This window comes from Crotalus tigris, unplaced genomic scaffold, assembly GCF_016545835.1.
Source record: "Crotalus tigris isolate CLP2741 ecotype Arizona unplaced genomic scaffold, ASM1654583v1 scf7180000017987.690289119674:8195010, whole genome shotgun sequence".
Lineage (NCBI taxonomy): Eukaryota > Metazoa > Chordata > Lepidosauria > Squamata > Viperidae > Crotalus > Crotalus tigris.
This window is the reverse complement of record NW_024096758.1, coordinates 6,202,845-6,216,511: the sequence shown is the minus strand read 5'-3', so window position 1 is coordinate 6,216,511 and position 13,667 is coordinate 6,202,845. Positions and strand designations below refer to the sequence as shown.

Here is a 13,667-nt window from a genome sequence, read left to right as displayed (position 1 = left end):
TGTGTTTCTTTGTCACATCAACTTAGATATAACTAGTGTCATCACTTAAGCGGTCTTAACTATCCTTCTTAACCTGTTGCCTTCAATGTATCTTGAACTTCAGTTTCCAAAAACTCACTCAAAACTATTCTACAGTAGCTTGGAATTTAAGGAGTTGCAACCCCAACATTTCTGGAAAGAATTCTTTACCATTTGCTACAAGTTGTTTTCAGATAAGTTAATATAGTATTGAAAATGATGTCTGCTTCATAGTAATTAAGACTTTGCTCCAGCGTCTTTAACTTATTTTAGTTTGATATGCAAATTTTGGTGATGGAAGTTGAACAGGGAAATTCTTGCTCCTTTTCTCATTATATGTCACACCTATTTAACATCTACGTGAACCTCCTGAGGAGGTTCATCCTTGGTTCAGGGCGAAGTGTCATCAATATGCTGATAGGCTATAAGTATAGTTCCCAAACTCTGTACTGCAATGCCCCGGGCAAAGTCATAGGGATGCTGTGGGATATTTTACTACTTAATAAGTGGAGCTCAACTGTTTGTGAGTTTGCTATGCTGCCCCAGGGCACCCCAGCATACAGAGATACCAGGAAGAATGCTATGAACCAAGAAAATTTCAGAACCCTTAACCATTTCCATCCAGAATCAAACAGGAGATCCAACAAAAGTCCTTATCAATTGGAAACTGCAAGGATCTGGTTGGTACAAACAAGATGAAGCTAAAAGATGAAGCTAAATGAAATCTTGACTGGTGATTGGCTGTGGGAGGGTCACACACTTTCTCCAAAGAGCAGATCTACAACTTGTTTGCTCCTGGATGGGCAGCTCCACTTAGATCAGGAGCTGGAAGTTGTCCTCAGGGGTTTGCTAATGCTCATCTGTGCCCATTTTTGTTCAGGGGGCCATCATTGCTTTACAATTGCATTATTGCAAGACACTTTATATTGAGTTCCTCTTGAATACTGCCCAGAAAGTGGAGTTGATACAAAATATAACAGCTTGCATTGTGCAGACCAATTCAACAATATAACATACTTTTTATGAGTGCTGCATAGGCTTCCAATAGATTTCCAAATACAATTTGAGGTAGTTCAAGTATAAAGACCTACAGAGCAAGAGAAGAGACCAGGTTTCTATGGGACTGTCTTCTTCAAGTTGACTCTGGCCAACATGTCTGTGTTCTGCTAAGAGATGTCCCAGATTCCCTCAATCTAGGACAGGGACCTTCAAACTTGGCCCTTTTATGACTTGTGGACTTCAACTCCCAGAATTCCTCAGCCAGCGTGCCTGGCTGAGGAATTCTGGGAGTTGAAGTCCACAAGTCATAAAAGGGCCAAGTTTGAAGACCCCTGGTCTAGGAGGAGAAGGGTGCCAGGGCCCAGGAGCAACACCTTCCCTGTTGCTGTAACCAACTCTATAATATGCTGCCCCCATAGACCTTTAGTCACCTTACCAAAAATTGTGCAAATGTATGCTTTGCCTTCTGAAACTATTGGCAGGGGGCTACTTAAAATGTTACTGTTCTTTTAAGAGTTATCATTATTTGTGGCATTATTGGAAACTAGTCAAGGAGAGAACCAACCTAGAACTAAGAAGAAATTTCCTGACAGTGAGAACAATTAACCAGTGGAATGCCTTGCCTTCAGAAGTTGTAGATGCTCCATCACTGGAGGTTTTTAAGAAGAAATTGGACAGCCATTTGTCTGAAGTGGTATAGGATCTCCTGCTTGAGTTGGGGCTTGGGCTAAAAGACCTCCAAGGTCCTTTCCAACACTCTTGTTATTTTGTTATTCTGTTTTTTATTAATTGATAGAAATTGTTAAAATACATAAATCTGATGCTGCTCTGGAGAACCTGAAAGCTTCTTCAATGACTTCTGTTATATCAAATGATTTAATAAAGATGTTACCCACCACAACCGTCATAAATACATTTGCCAAGCACCTGAATTTTGATCATGTGATTGTAGGGGATGCTCTGGTGGTTATAAATGCAAAAAATGCTTATAAGTCACTTTTTTCAATGCCATTGTAACTTTGAACAGTCGCTAAACGATTTTAAGTTGCAGACTACTTTATGTACATTTTGCAAGTTTTTATGTGTAATTTTCAAACTTTAATTACCTAGGCTATATGTAAAGTTAGCTGCTTGGAATACAAAGATATCTGAATGTATCTTCAGTGTGTTGGTCCAAACAAGATTTCTGCTTTAATCTTGTTCTTCTCAATCAGATAAATGCCAAAGAACGGGATAATATTAGATCAGTGGTTCTCAACCTTTTTAATGCCGCGACCCCCACCCGGTCGTAAGTCGAGGACTACTCAACCGGTCGTAAGTCGAGGACTACTCAACTGGTGCAGCACCGTTTGCAGAATGGGACTTTTGGCGGGCTCAGCAGGGCAGAGACAGCCTGGACAATTCCTATTGGCTTTTGAAAGCCAATAGAATTAGACTCTATTCAAGGAAGTCTATTCTATTGGCTTTCAAAAGCCAATAGAATAAAAGGGAGTAGCACAGCTAAGGAAAAGGGAAAAAAATGGCGGACTGCGTTGTTTGGCGACCCCCGTGAAATGGTCGTTTGACCCCAAATGGGGTCCCGACCCACAGGTTGAGAACCACTGTATTAGATCATTTATTCAACAGGAATCTCAAACAATAACTTACAGTCAAGAAGAGTTCTTCTGGTGAACATATCATGACTTTCTCCATTCTTTTGGGTGAAAGATTGATAATGAACTCACCCTATGGCTCTTATGGGACATATCGCCTTGTGTCTTTCTTCACAAAGGCTTCTTTTACAAGCTGGCATGTAGCCAGGATATCCTGTGATGAACTTAGTAACCCCTCCCACTGACTTGTTAACATAGGATTCACTGAACAGCTAAAACTACATTACCCATAAGCCATCTCTTAAGGAGACAGCACTTAACCCTTTAAATGCCAAACATTCTAACATACAGTTCTCATAGCTAATACATGCTCTGGCCAGGTGATTACATTACTGGTCCAGCACATTCAGAATACTAGCACGGTGGCGCAGTAGTTAGAATGCAGTATTGCAGGCTGACTCTGCCCACAGTCTGGAGTTTGATCCTGACTGGTTCAAGTTTGACTCAGGCTTCCATCCTTCCAAGGTTGGTAAAATGAGGACCCAGATTGTTGAGGGCAATATGCTGACATTATAAACCATTCAGAGAGTGCTGTAAAGCATTATGGTGCAGTATATAAGTCTAAATCCTATTGCAAATTGCTGTTGTATGCTAGGAACATACAGAATAGTATCCAATTAATTAATTAATTAATTAAGCTATTAATTATAACTATAAAATATAACTAAGGTCTAAAATGGAATGTGAACATATACAGAGTGTGAGAGCTTATATATCATTAAGATTTTGAAAGTATTCAGGCAGAATTTTTCCACAATTTGTGGAGGGTGGGGGAAGGAAATAAGTCTTTAGAGATAATATTGGTAGAAAAATATTTATTAACACAATTTTTTTGCTTTGATGCACATTATAACACACAAACATACAAACATATAAAAAGTTATTTATCTTGTACTTGTTTCATAAATAAAATAATTAGTAGGAGTGAACATTCATTTCCCAAATAAAATACTTTAAATACTTTAAAATAAATTCCTGAGATTAAAGTGCAGTTGCACCTAGAGAATTGCTTAATTAAGTAAGAATGTATGCAGTCCTGTTGTGCCCTTGGGGTTTCATCTCTGCTAATTTGCCACAGCTGCATGCACTGTTCTGTTCACTTTCAAGTAATTCATATGATCTTGGACCCATTTCTCTAAGGGATTGGCACAAATCTGCAGTTTTTTCCGTGTGATGAACCTGGAGGGAATAATAAGAATAACAAAAATTATTCCTTCCAATTTTGTTTCCACACCTAATTGCACTGCTTTCCACTGGCTTTTTAAAAAAATCACATATTCTGCTTCACCTGAACTCTAATTTCCAAGATTTTCTGTTTTCCCTTAAGTTATTCCATGTAGCAATTAAATGCTGAGCATGGAAGATAGTGTATATGGTTTCAAGCATCTAGTCCTCAAACCTTAATCTGGAAAACTTGACCTCCTCCCTGAAATACTGCAAATTACATAATTTCATTAGGATGGGCTTCCCCAATTTGGGGATCCTCAGCTATATCGATTTGACCCCCCCCCCCAGAATTCCCATGCTTCGCCATAATGGTTACTCTGGCCATTCTGATGGCTGAAGTCCATACTTCATTTTGAAGAAGATACATTAGAAAATGTAGTAACATTTCTCACACTTAAAAAAGGCCAAAGTTTTTTATCACCCCACTTGATTTACATAAACCAGTAAACTAGGATTGTTTTAGCCATGTTTAAAATAAACCAGTTAGTTGATTTTCAAAATAAAGTAAGATAACACTATATGAATTTGTATGTCAGACACTGTATGAATTTGTATGATTCCCCAATGTGCAAACTCTGTTACTATATTAATATAGACCGATGAAAGAAATGTCTTGTTATATCTGCTTTATTATTGGCCAAGAATTCTAGGTAATACTGTCTTATCTATCTTTTTAATACTCTTCCCGCCCTTACCAAATAGTAGGAACTATATTCTATACATCCAGTAAAATGTCTGGTTATTTAGAAAAGCTTATGTGAAAATTAATTACTCAGTATTGTTCTCGTGGGATGTACTTTCTTTTCACTTTCAAAAAAAAAGTTAAACATCCTCTTGAGCCAAATTTTGGCTTCTATGAATAATACTTTTAGTTTTATTTATTGCTTTTGTTTTTCATTTGTTTTAGATGCTTAGCTCTTTTACTGACCTATGGGCAGAAAAATGGGGGTTGATTATGGCAGTATATAAATATAATAAGTAAAGAATAAAACTCTTTGCCACTCCATCAGCTCTTTGCCACTAAATGTCAATGATAAAATTTCTGGACGATTTGGAAGTTATCTGCAGCACTTGGATTATGTTAACCATCTTTGCTCTAGCAGGTACAGATACAAAGAAGTAATGGCGGTAGATCTATGAGGGTGCTTTAGCCCGTTCTCAGTATACCTCTATGCTCTATGCCCGATAGTTGAAACTGCTTCGGAAGTGATACTTACACAACAGCTGGCTGAGAGCATCTGCCATTTGTTTGATAGAAATCGATCACGTGAGTACGTGGAATCCTCTTTTTTGTGTAGCTGAAGCAGCAGGAGGTTGGGGGATCAGATGCTAAGAGAGGAGATGAAAACACAAGTAAGTGGAAGAGCAATTTTTGATTTCTGAAATACAGTAAAAGACAATAAGGCTTGTGCTTGCCAAAAATTCGTGGTTTTTTTGTTTTTTGTTTTGTTTTACTCTGGAGCCCTGGAACTCCAAAATAAATGGAAGAAGAGGACTGATTATTCAGCAATGATAGACACTCTGTATCAGTGTCTATGAAAGGTTTTTCCTTTCATTATGTAAAAACGCTTATCAGAAAGTCTTATCTAACTTTGAGGACTGGTCATAAGTCCCTTCCTTCAATTCCATCCTAACTTTGAACAGTCATTGAATGAATGTTAGTTACTTGAGGACAAGGTTACCTTAAGGTTTCCTGCCCTGCTTCTACAGGGCTGCAATCACTGTTTGATCAATAAACAGTGTGGGAGGAAAACAACGGGCCTGTTTCGACAGGGAGATTCCTCAATAACTTTCCCTTTCTTAGGGACGGGAGAAAGAAAAGTGGATTGGGACAACCGCTCCCGCCCGCTCACGTTTTTCTCTTCTGCCCCGTCACCTCGGGCTCAACAGCAAAGCGAGAGACCCGTCCTCACCCTTTTCTTTCCCGATCCCCTTTTTCAGACTTGCTCGGACTGACCTAGAATCGAAGAACTGAGCATCATCATCATCAGCAGCAGCAGCGCGAGAGAGCCGGCCGTCTGAGCGGAAGCGCGCATGGTGGCGAGGATAGGAAGAGGTGGGTTGGCTGCTGAGAGAACCTGGAAAGCTTGTGACGGTCTCCATGGTCCCCTTCGCTTATATGGTGGTTTCTAAGAGGGAGGAGAGAAGAGCTACGGCTGGGAATTCCAAGAATGAGCTCACTTCGAAAACTCCGCCATATTCAGCAAAGGGGGCGGAGCCGAGAATTTGAAGAAACAGTCTGCCGATCGTCGCCAGTTCTGTGCTGTGCTGGAGCGAAGTCTTGCGCAATCCTGGAAAAACGTCGCTCTCCCTTTCACCGGAAAGGCAGAAGCTTCTCTTCGTTTTGCATTCCAGGCTAAGCAATCCCGTGCACATTCTCGGAGGGGATTTTTGGATTGGCATTGCTGGGACCTGGGGGAGGGTGGAGAATATAAATGAAAAAAATGCTATCCAACAGATCAGATCGCGCACTTGTCTGAAATAGTATATAGGGTCTCCTGGTTGAGTAGGGGGCTGGACTAGAAGACCTCCAAGGTCCCTTCCAGCTTCTATTCTATTCTATTCTATTCTATTCTATTCTATTCTATTCTATTCTATTCTATTCTATTAATTTCAAATCTCTTCTCCTCTTTGGCTGTGTTCACACATCATGATCTTAAATTTTGGTTAGCAAAATGTAACTGCTTTGCTGACATAACATACTGTGCTCACCATCACCCCAAAAAAACCCTATGTTTAACAGAATATCCTGATGTGCGCTATATGTCACATGTTGTCAGGTCTGAACATAGCAGGTTTAAGCCATTCATTCTGGTATTCTCCCTTGTTAATGGGAGATTGTTTAATTATTGCCTTAAGGTAGATAAGATCTCTTAAACTTTCTCGGAGAAAATCAAATGATGTGGAAATATGGGGATTTGAGGTAAGTTCAGGGAGAGACTGGCAGCAGTTCAACAAGGCAAGAGTCTTGTTTCCTTTACACAAGATCTAGTTGCTTTCTGGTTAAATGTGTAGCGTGTGTTTAATAAAGAAGATTCAGCATAGTCAATTAAGACAGAACATGGCAGTGGGAATGCTAATAAAGGATCTGGCATTGGCTGCCTCTTTGTTTGTGGTCCAATACTTTTCTAAACCTTCACTTGGTTTGGCTGATTTTGGATCCTGCATATTACTTCAGTCCTTACAGTTTGTTTATGGTTTGATACACTAAGCAGTAATTTCCCCCATTTTATAATACTAATTCTTTTTCTGAAATCTACAGAAAAATTATCTCAAGTTGTTGCAATCTCATTGGAAAAGGGAAGCCTATGCCTTCACATAGTCCCACAATTCAAGAGACTCTTTAAGTCAGCAAATCAAACTACAAACTACCTAGAATCAGAAATTGTCTATAGCACCTTTTAAGTATCACATTTTATTATAAAGCATAAATTTTGTTGAATTACAGCTCACTTCCACTGTTAATTTTCAAAGGTGCTACCAGTGTCTTGCTGATATTTGACTATCTTAGGCTAAGATGGCTCTCTTCCTACAATGTCACTTAGTCAAGGTACCCAAGTAAAGCATGCTTGTCAAAAAGGATTATGCAATATGTGTCCAAAATATCTAACTTCATTATTCCAATAAGAATCTGTTTTTAATCATCTTGTATCAAACTGTTTGTTGTTCTTGCTGTCCAAGATATTGTCAACAATTACCTCCAGTGTAAAGACATTGATTTTATTTGCTCAGTTTTTCTGATGATTCAGCTCTCACAGCCATATGTTGTAACAGGGAAGACCATGGCCTTGATGGCAGTGTGATGTCTTTGTGGACTTTTGAGCCAGAAAAATAGAGTCTATTATCAGTTCTACTATTTGCCCTATTTGCATTATGGTGGCACTAGGAAGCAATACAGTTTTAGGAAGTTTGATTATGAGCAACACATTGGCTTTTGCACATCTGCCTTTTCTTCAGAAAGAAATTTCTTAATTCTTTCTCACTTCTAGCTACCTAAATTGTCTGGTGCAATATTCTATATATAATTTAAATAGCTTGGTGACGATATGCAGTCTTGGCGTCCTCCTTTCCCATTTTTTGAACCCATTAGTAGTTTTATATTTCATATATTCCATTCTTCCAATGTTATTAGCTAATCAGTATCATTTCCAGCAAAAATTGCCCTTGTATTCCCAGACAAAACATTACAAGCACATCTTCCTTTACATGCAGTCTAAAGCATCCTTTCCTCTGAATATACAACTTTATTTATTTTCTCTGCCCTGACACATTTTATTTATATTTTTCCTCTATACATACCTGCACATACCTAGCTTCTTCTATTGTCTCCCCTATATCTCATATACATATTGGGAATTCTTGGCCTTTTTATTAGCATTGCCATATCTGGACACAAAAACTCAACAGATTCCCCCCCCCCTTTGCTGCTATCTATCTGGATATTTAAGTAGCTCTAATAGCCTGTTTCTCATAATTAAATGGGAGACTTGTGAAGGGGGAAAGGGGAAGGTCAAGGCTAGCATTTACCCCACTATTGGCCATTCGAGGCTGCCATAGCATGGGTCCTCCCCTCCAGTTAGTGGATACTGCTCTGACTTGAGTTTTAGGAGAGAATAGACAGCTGTTTCCATAAAGGCATCTATCTATGTATGCAATGCCTGACCTATATTGAGAAAGCACTGTTAAGACATTACATAGACTGCAAATACACACTGGTGTACACATTTACAGGAAGACTGACACATCTGTTTTTAAATATGAGTCCAATTGTCTATCAAAAGATTAGAAGAGCGGTCTGTAAAAGAAAAGGATGGGGAAGGAATGTGTCCCAAACAATTCCTTTACAAGTTTTCTATAATTTTGCACAAGAATAGATTCTGTTTGACCTTTTTATATTGATTTTATAATTTGGGGGTTGAATTGGGAAATGAGGCTGACTACTCTATGGCTAGTTTGAATTCTCAGTGGCCTGTTTCTGCCAGAACCAGTTTCCCTTTCCCAGAATTTGGCCAGGGCAGAAGCATTTGTTATGGAGGCAATCTTCTCCTTATATTTGCTGGTTGGACAACCTTCTATCTTTATGAAGACCTGTCTACAAGGAACAGGATGGCTAGGCTCATTAGAAATAGGGAAGAGATTTGCCCAGGTTACATCCCAAATGGATGTACTATAGTTTTTTTCTGATGAGAAAAGCTTTTGTATGTGTGTAGTTCCTGCTAAGTCCATTGCATTGATGATGGGAGGCACTGCCATTTGGGTTATTCCAGAAATATCCTCCAAGGGCTACTTTCAGACTGAGCTAGCCATAGACTCTCACTGCTAGGATAATATTTCCTTGCAGCATTTCTCAGTTTAGATAGATGGAAATGGAGTTCAAAATTAGATGTCTTCCCTTAAGTGAGGGACAGGACAAAGACCAGAGGAAGATCACCCTCTGGTCCTCACAATCCCTTCATTGCTTTGATGACCTATAATTGGGCTGTTTCCAAACAAAGGTCTAGCAATTGTCCATATAAAGAAAGACAAAAACCTGGCACGTCATAGGGGCAATACCTGATCACACACTGCAGTCTTCTTAAGTATGTTTTCCACTCTTTGGAACAATTTTTAAAACATTCCAGATGAGTCTTTTACTGCAAAATAGTCTCTTTTGTGGAATTGTGGAATTACCCTGGTTTTTGTTGGTATATACATTAAAGAGGAAAAGACAAACTGTCTACACATGGTTTTTTATTGATAGCACTAGAAGCTGTTATTCTGGATGCTCACCAAATCTCTAGTGGCTGCCTTGGGAATTTCCCATCCCTTCAACAAGGGAAAAAATACAGACCCACTATCATTTTACAAACTTTGTATCTCAGTATTATTTTTGCCAATGAAGCAGAAATACATTTGAACTCTTTTAGGCTTGCTCTCCTTCTAAAAATAAGAGTTAAAGAAAAGGAAACTAAATACCTGAACTTGGTAATGGACAATCAAATAATATAAAGGTTGAGAACAATTTCTCAAGAGCAGAAAATCCTGAAACAAAAATGATCCGAAACCAAGTGCTGATTTTAAAAGACCAGGAAGGCATACAGCCAGACCAGGATTTGAAAAACCATTTTCTCCTAGTGCAGCAGTTCTCAACCTGTGGGTTGGGACCCCATTTGGGGTTGAACGACCATTTCACGGGGGTCGCCAAACAACACAGTCCGCCATTTTTTCCCCCTTTTCCTTAGCTGTGCTACTCCCTTTTATTCTATTGGCTTTTGAAAGCCAATAGAATAGACTATCTTGAATAGAGTCTAATTCTATTGGCTTTCAAAAGCCAATGGGAATTGTCCAGGCTGTCTCTGCCCTGCTGAGCCCGCCAAAAGTCCCATTCTGCAAACGGTGCTGCACCAGTTGAGTAGTCCTCGACTTACGACAGGTTGATTAGTCCTCGACTTACGACCGGTTGGGGGGTCGCAGCATTAAAAAGGTTGAGAACCACTGTCCTAGTGCTATACTTTTGAAAAAAAATCTGGAGGGTGACAAGCAAAACCTGCTCTTTCTCATTTTGCTACTGGTACTGGTTTACAGTGTTCATTTCTTGTCTTGACCCAATGTTGGTAACAACTGATTTGAACACATGACCAAAATTCTCAGGTGGGGAGGGGAACACTGCCAGGTGCCACTGTTTGTTTCTTTTGGCTGTAATTTACACCCCATACTTAACTGCTGGCACAATACGTTAAGTTTGGTTCATTGTACCATGTGGCTGAACCTAATCTGTTTGGGATTTTCTTAGTTTATGATTTACGTACTATACCAAATCAGAAAATGAGTTAGATTCAGTAACTGTATTATATAAATGTATTGTAGGTAGTCTTTGACTTACAACCATTCGTTTATTGACCGCTCAAAGTTGCAACAGCATGAAAAAAGTGACTTATGACTGTTTTTCACACTTACGACCATTGCAGCATCCCCATGGTCATGTGATCAAAATTCAGACTCTTGGCAGCTGATTTATATTTATGATGGTTCCACCATCCTGGGATCATGTGATCCCCTTTTGCAACTTTCTGACAAGGAAAGTCAGTGGGGAAACCAGATTCATTCAACAACTGTGTTACTAACTTAATAACTGCAGTGATTCACTTAACAGTTGTGGCATGTAATGTCTTAAGAAGGGGCAAAACTCACTTAGCAACAGTAATCTGGGGTTCAGTTGTGGTCCTAAGTCCAGGACTACCTGTATATGCTCAGAGGTGGCAGGGGTAAAACAAAACCAAACCAACTTGGCAACCAAGTTTTATCTGTAAAGGTATAGGGCAGGGGTAGACAACCTTGGCTCTTTTATAACTCGTGGACGTCAACTCCCAGAATTCCTGACGTCCACGAGTCATAAAAGAGCCAAGGTTGCCTATCCCTGGTATAGTGTTTCCTGTCTGAGCAGGGGATTGGACTAGATGACCTCCAAGGTCCCTTCCAACTCTGTTATTCTGTTATTGTGGCAGCTGTTGAAGCCAACCTCTTTTTTTCCACAATTTCTCCCACCAGCACACTCTATACACCAGTGGTTCTCAACCTTTTTAATGCCGTGACCCCTCAACCGGTCGTAAGTCGAGGACTACTCAACCGGTCGTAAGTCGAGGACTACTCAACTGGTGCAGCACCGTTTGCAGAATGGGACTTTTGGCAGGCTCAGCAGGGCAGAGACAGCCTGGACAATTCCTATTGGCTTTTGAAAGCCAAGAGAATTAGACTCTATTCAAGATAGTCTATTCTATTGGCTTTCAAAAGCCAATAGAATAAAAGGGAGTAGCACAGCTAAGGAAAAGGGGAAAAAATGGCGGACTGCGTTGTTTGGCGACCCCCGTGAAATGGTCGTTTGACCCCAAATGGGGTCCCGACCCACAGGTTGAGAACCACTGCTATACACTATATAATATGTTTCTGTATTTTATTATACAGGTTAAATGTAACTTTTTAAAACATAGATCCACCAAGAGTAAGTTGGGCTTCCAGACTTGGGAGTAGCGTTCTGCAGTTTGGCCTATTGGTATCACAGTTCCCAGCATTCCCAACTTTGCCTGCAAAATGATGGGTGGATGGCAGGCCAGTTTCCGAAACATCTGGAGGAGAGCAAAGAAGAGAGGAAGGCTGGTGGGAGTGCCGGGAAGAGCGGCCTCTAATTTCCCGGAATTCCGGAAGGAATGATGGCCCACTTATATAGAAGGAACGGCATTCCTTATTATGGGGCTCAGCGTCCCTTGGGACGGTGGGGGCTGTCAAAAAGTCGGGATGGGGGGTGAGTCATCACCCGGCATGGGTGCATTTTCCTCAGCCGTGGCTTTCCAGGCGCCTTTGCTTGCTCATGAAACGCCGGTTAGCGCGGGTGAATCAGCAAGGCACGGGATCTGCTAAGCAGCTAAGGGAAGTGAGGAAGAAAAGAAACTTGCGAACCTTGACGATTTGTAATACATAGCGAGGAAAGGCTCAACTGCTAGCAGAGAAAAGCCTCCCCAGGAGATTTTGCGCTGCTTCTGGGATTTCCCCCCCTACCGCTTAAAAGCATATGGCGCCAATATGTTATGATTGATTAATCGCATTTGCTTGTTCCTCGATTACACCTTCTCTTCTAAGAAAAGGAGGCTGCGAAATTTCCTTTCTCCCGCCCCCTCTCCCTTCGGTCTGTTGCTATTTCCTATCTGGAGCGATTCTCAGCGATCCAGTCTTCGCAGACTTTCCCCCAAAGGGCGTCTGTTCTGTGGCCAGTTTATTGAGCATGGCGACTGCCTCTTTAGCCACTCGTTTTGCGGATGAGGCATGCTGTATATTCAGAATCAGGCTCAGTATTAATAATGAATGTATTTCAGTGCGGATGCAAACGTTGAGCTTCCGGTCCTCAAGATCGTTGCCCTCCTTGTTCAGAAACGGGGAAGGGAGGAGGAGGGAACATCCGCAACGCGGGCAGGGAGGGGAAAAAGTGTAATTTATCATCTCTCAGCAGGGTCGGAAGATAGGATATTTAAGAGTGCCAATATTAAAGCAACGAGTGCAAATATCTAAAAACACATTCGTAACAGGAAGCCAGCAGAAACGTTTAGGCTAGGTCAGGGGTAGGCAACCTTGGCTCAGGAATTCTGGGAATTGAAGTCCACGAGTCATAAAAGAGCCAAGGTTGCCTACCCCTGGGCTAGGTGCAGGAGTTCAGTGAAAAGAAGTGAATGTAAGTTGTACTTTATTGAAATTCCAACATACATTTGATTCCTTATGTTTCAGGTGAATCCTTTGCCTTTTGTAAATTTTGCAGGCTACATTTCTTGATTGCACCATTTAACATTCATTCACCGTCTTCCTCAAAAGCGTTTTTGAAAAGTGCAAACTTTCAGGGAAGGAAGGCAGTCTGATTCAGCAGTCGAGGTCATCGGATATATTGAGCCCACATTAAAAGATCTTGTGTTCCCATTAGATGACCTATATATTACAAATAACCTGAATTATGGCCTGACATGTTGGCTTGTGGATACATGTGGAAACAATGGCAGAAATCCCACAGTACACCAAATCATAAAGCCCATCTTAGCCTAGCTTAGCGTAATGTAGCCATGGCATCCATTTACACTGCATACTGCTCCAGATTTTACAATTTCCTTCTGTCTGGACTGGCCAGCATGATACTGTGCTTTATTAAAGTTTGAGGACAGAAGTGTACTAAAGGGTAAATGTGCTATGTCTGTGGGAGAAGAAGACGCAAAACCAGAAGATGCAAAATAAAGAATATATCACTAGCATCCTGGA

The 13,667-nt window shown here is 40.6% G+C and overlaps 1 protein-coding gene across 1 annotated transcript; it reads right to left on the bottom strand.

Annotated features, from left to right (window-relative positions):
- Nucleotides 1–3,460: 3,460 nt before the first annotated feature.
- On the bottom strand, nucleotides 3,461–9,468 carry LOC120309204 (C-C motif chemokine 4-like). The gene is made up of 3 exons (XM_039346193.1): nucleotides 5,854–9,468; nucleotides 5,114–5,225; nucleotides 3,461–3,848 (listed from the first exon to the last, which is right to left on the bottom strand). The coding sequence occupies exons 1-3, from the start codon at nucleotides 5,930–5,932 to the stop codon at nucleotides 3,734–3,736; spliced, it is 306 nt and encodes a 101-aa protein (XP_039202127.1). The 5' UTR covers nucleotides 5,933–9,468; the 3' UTR covers nucleotides 3,461–3,733.
- Between the last annotated feature and the right edge of the window lie 4,199 nt (nucleotides 9,469–13,667).

Excerpts from the sequence above, each read along its gene's own strand:
- LOC120309204 (XM_039346193.1), bottom strand. The coding sequence starts at position 5,932 with ATGCGCGCTTCCGCTCAGACGGCCGGCTCTCTCGCGCTGCTGCTGCTG. Across the intron at positions 5,226-5,853 it reads GCTCAGTTCTTCGATTCTAG|CATCTGATCCCCCAACCTCC; the intron begins GTCAGTCCGAGC and ends CTCCTCTCTTAG. Across the intron at positions 3,849-5,113 it reads TGCTCTCAGCCAGCTGTTGT|GTTCATCACACGGAAAAAAC; the intron begins GTAAGTATCACT and ends TATTCCCTCCAG.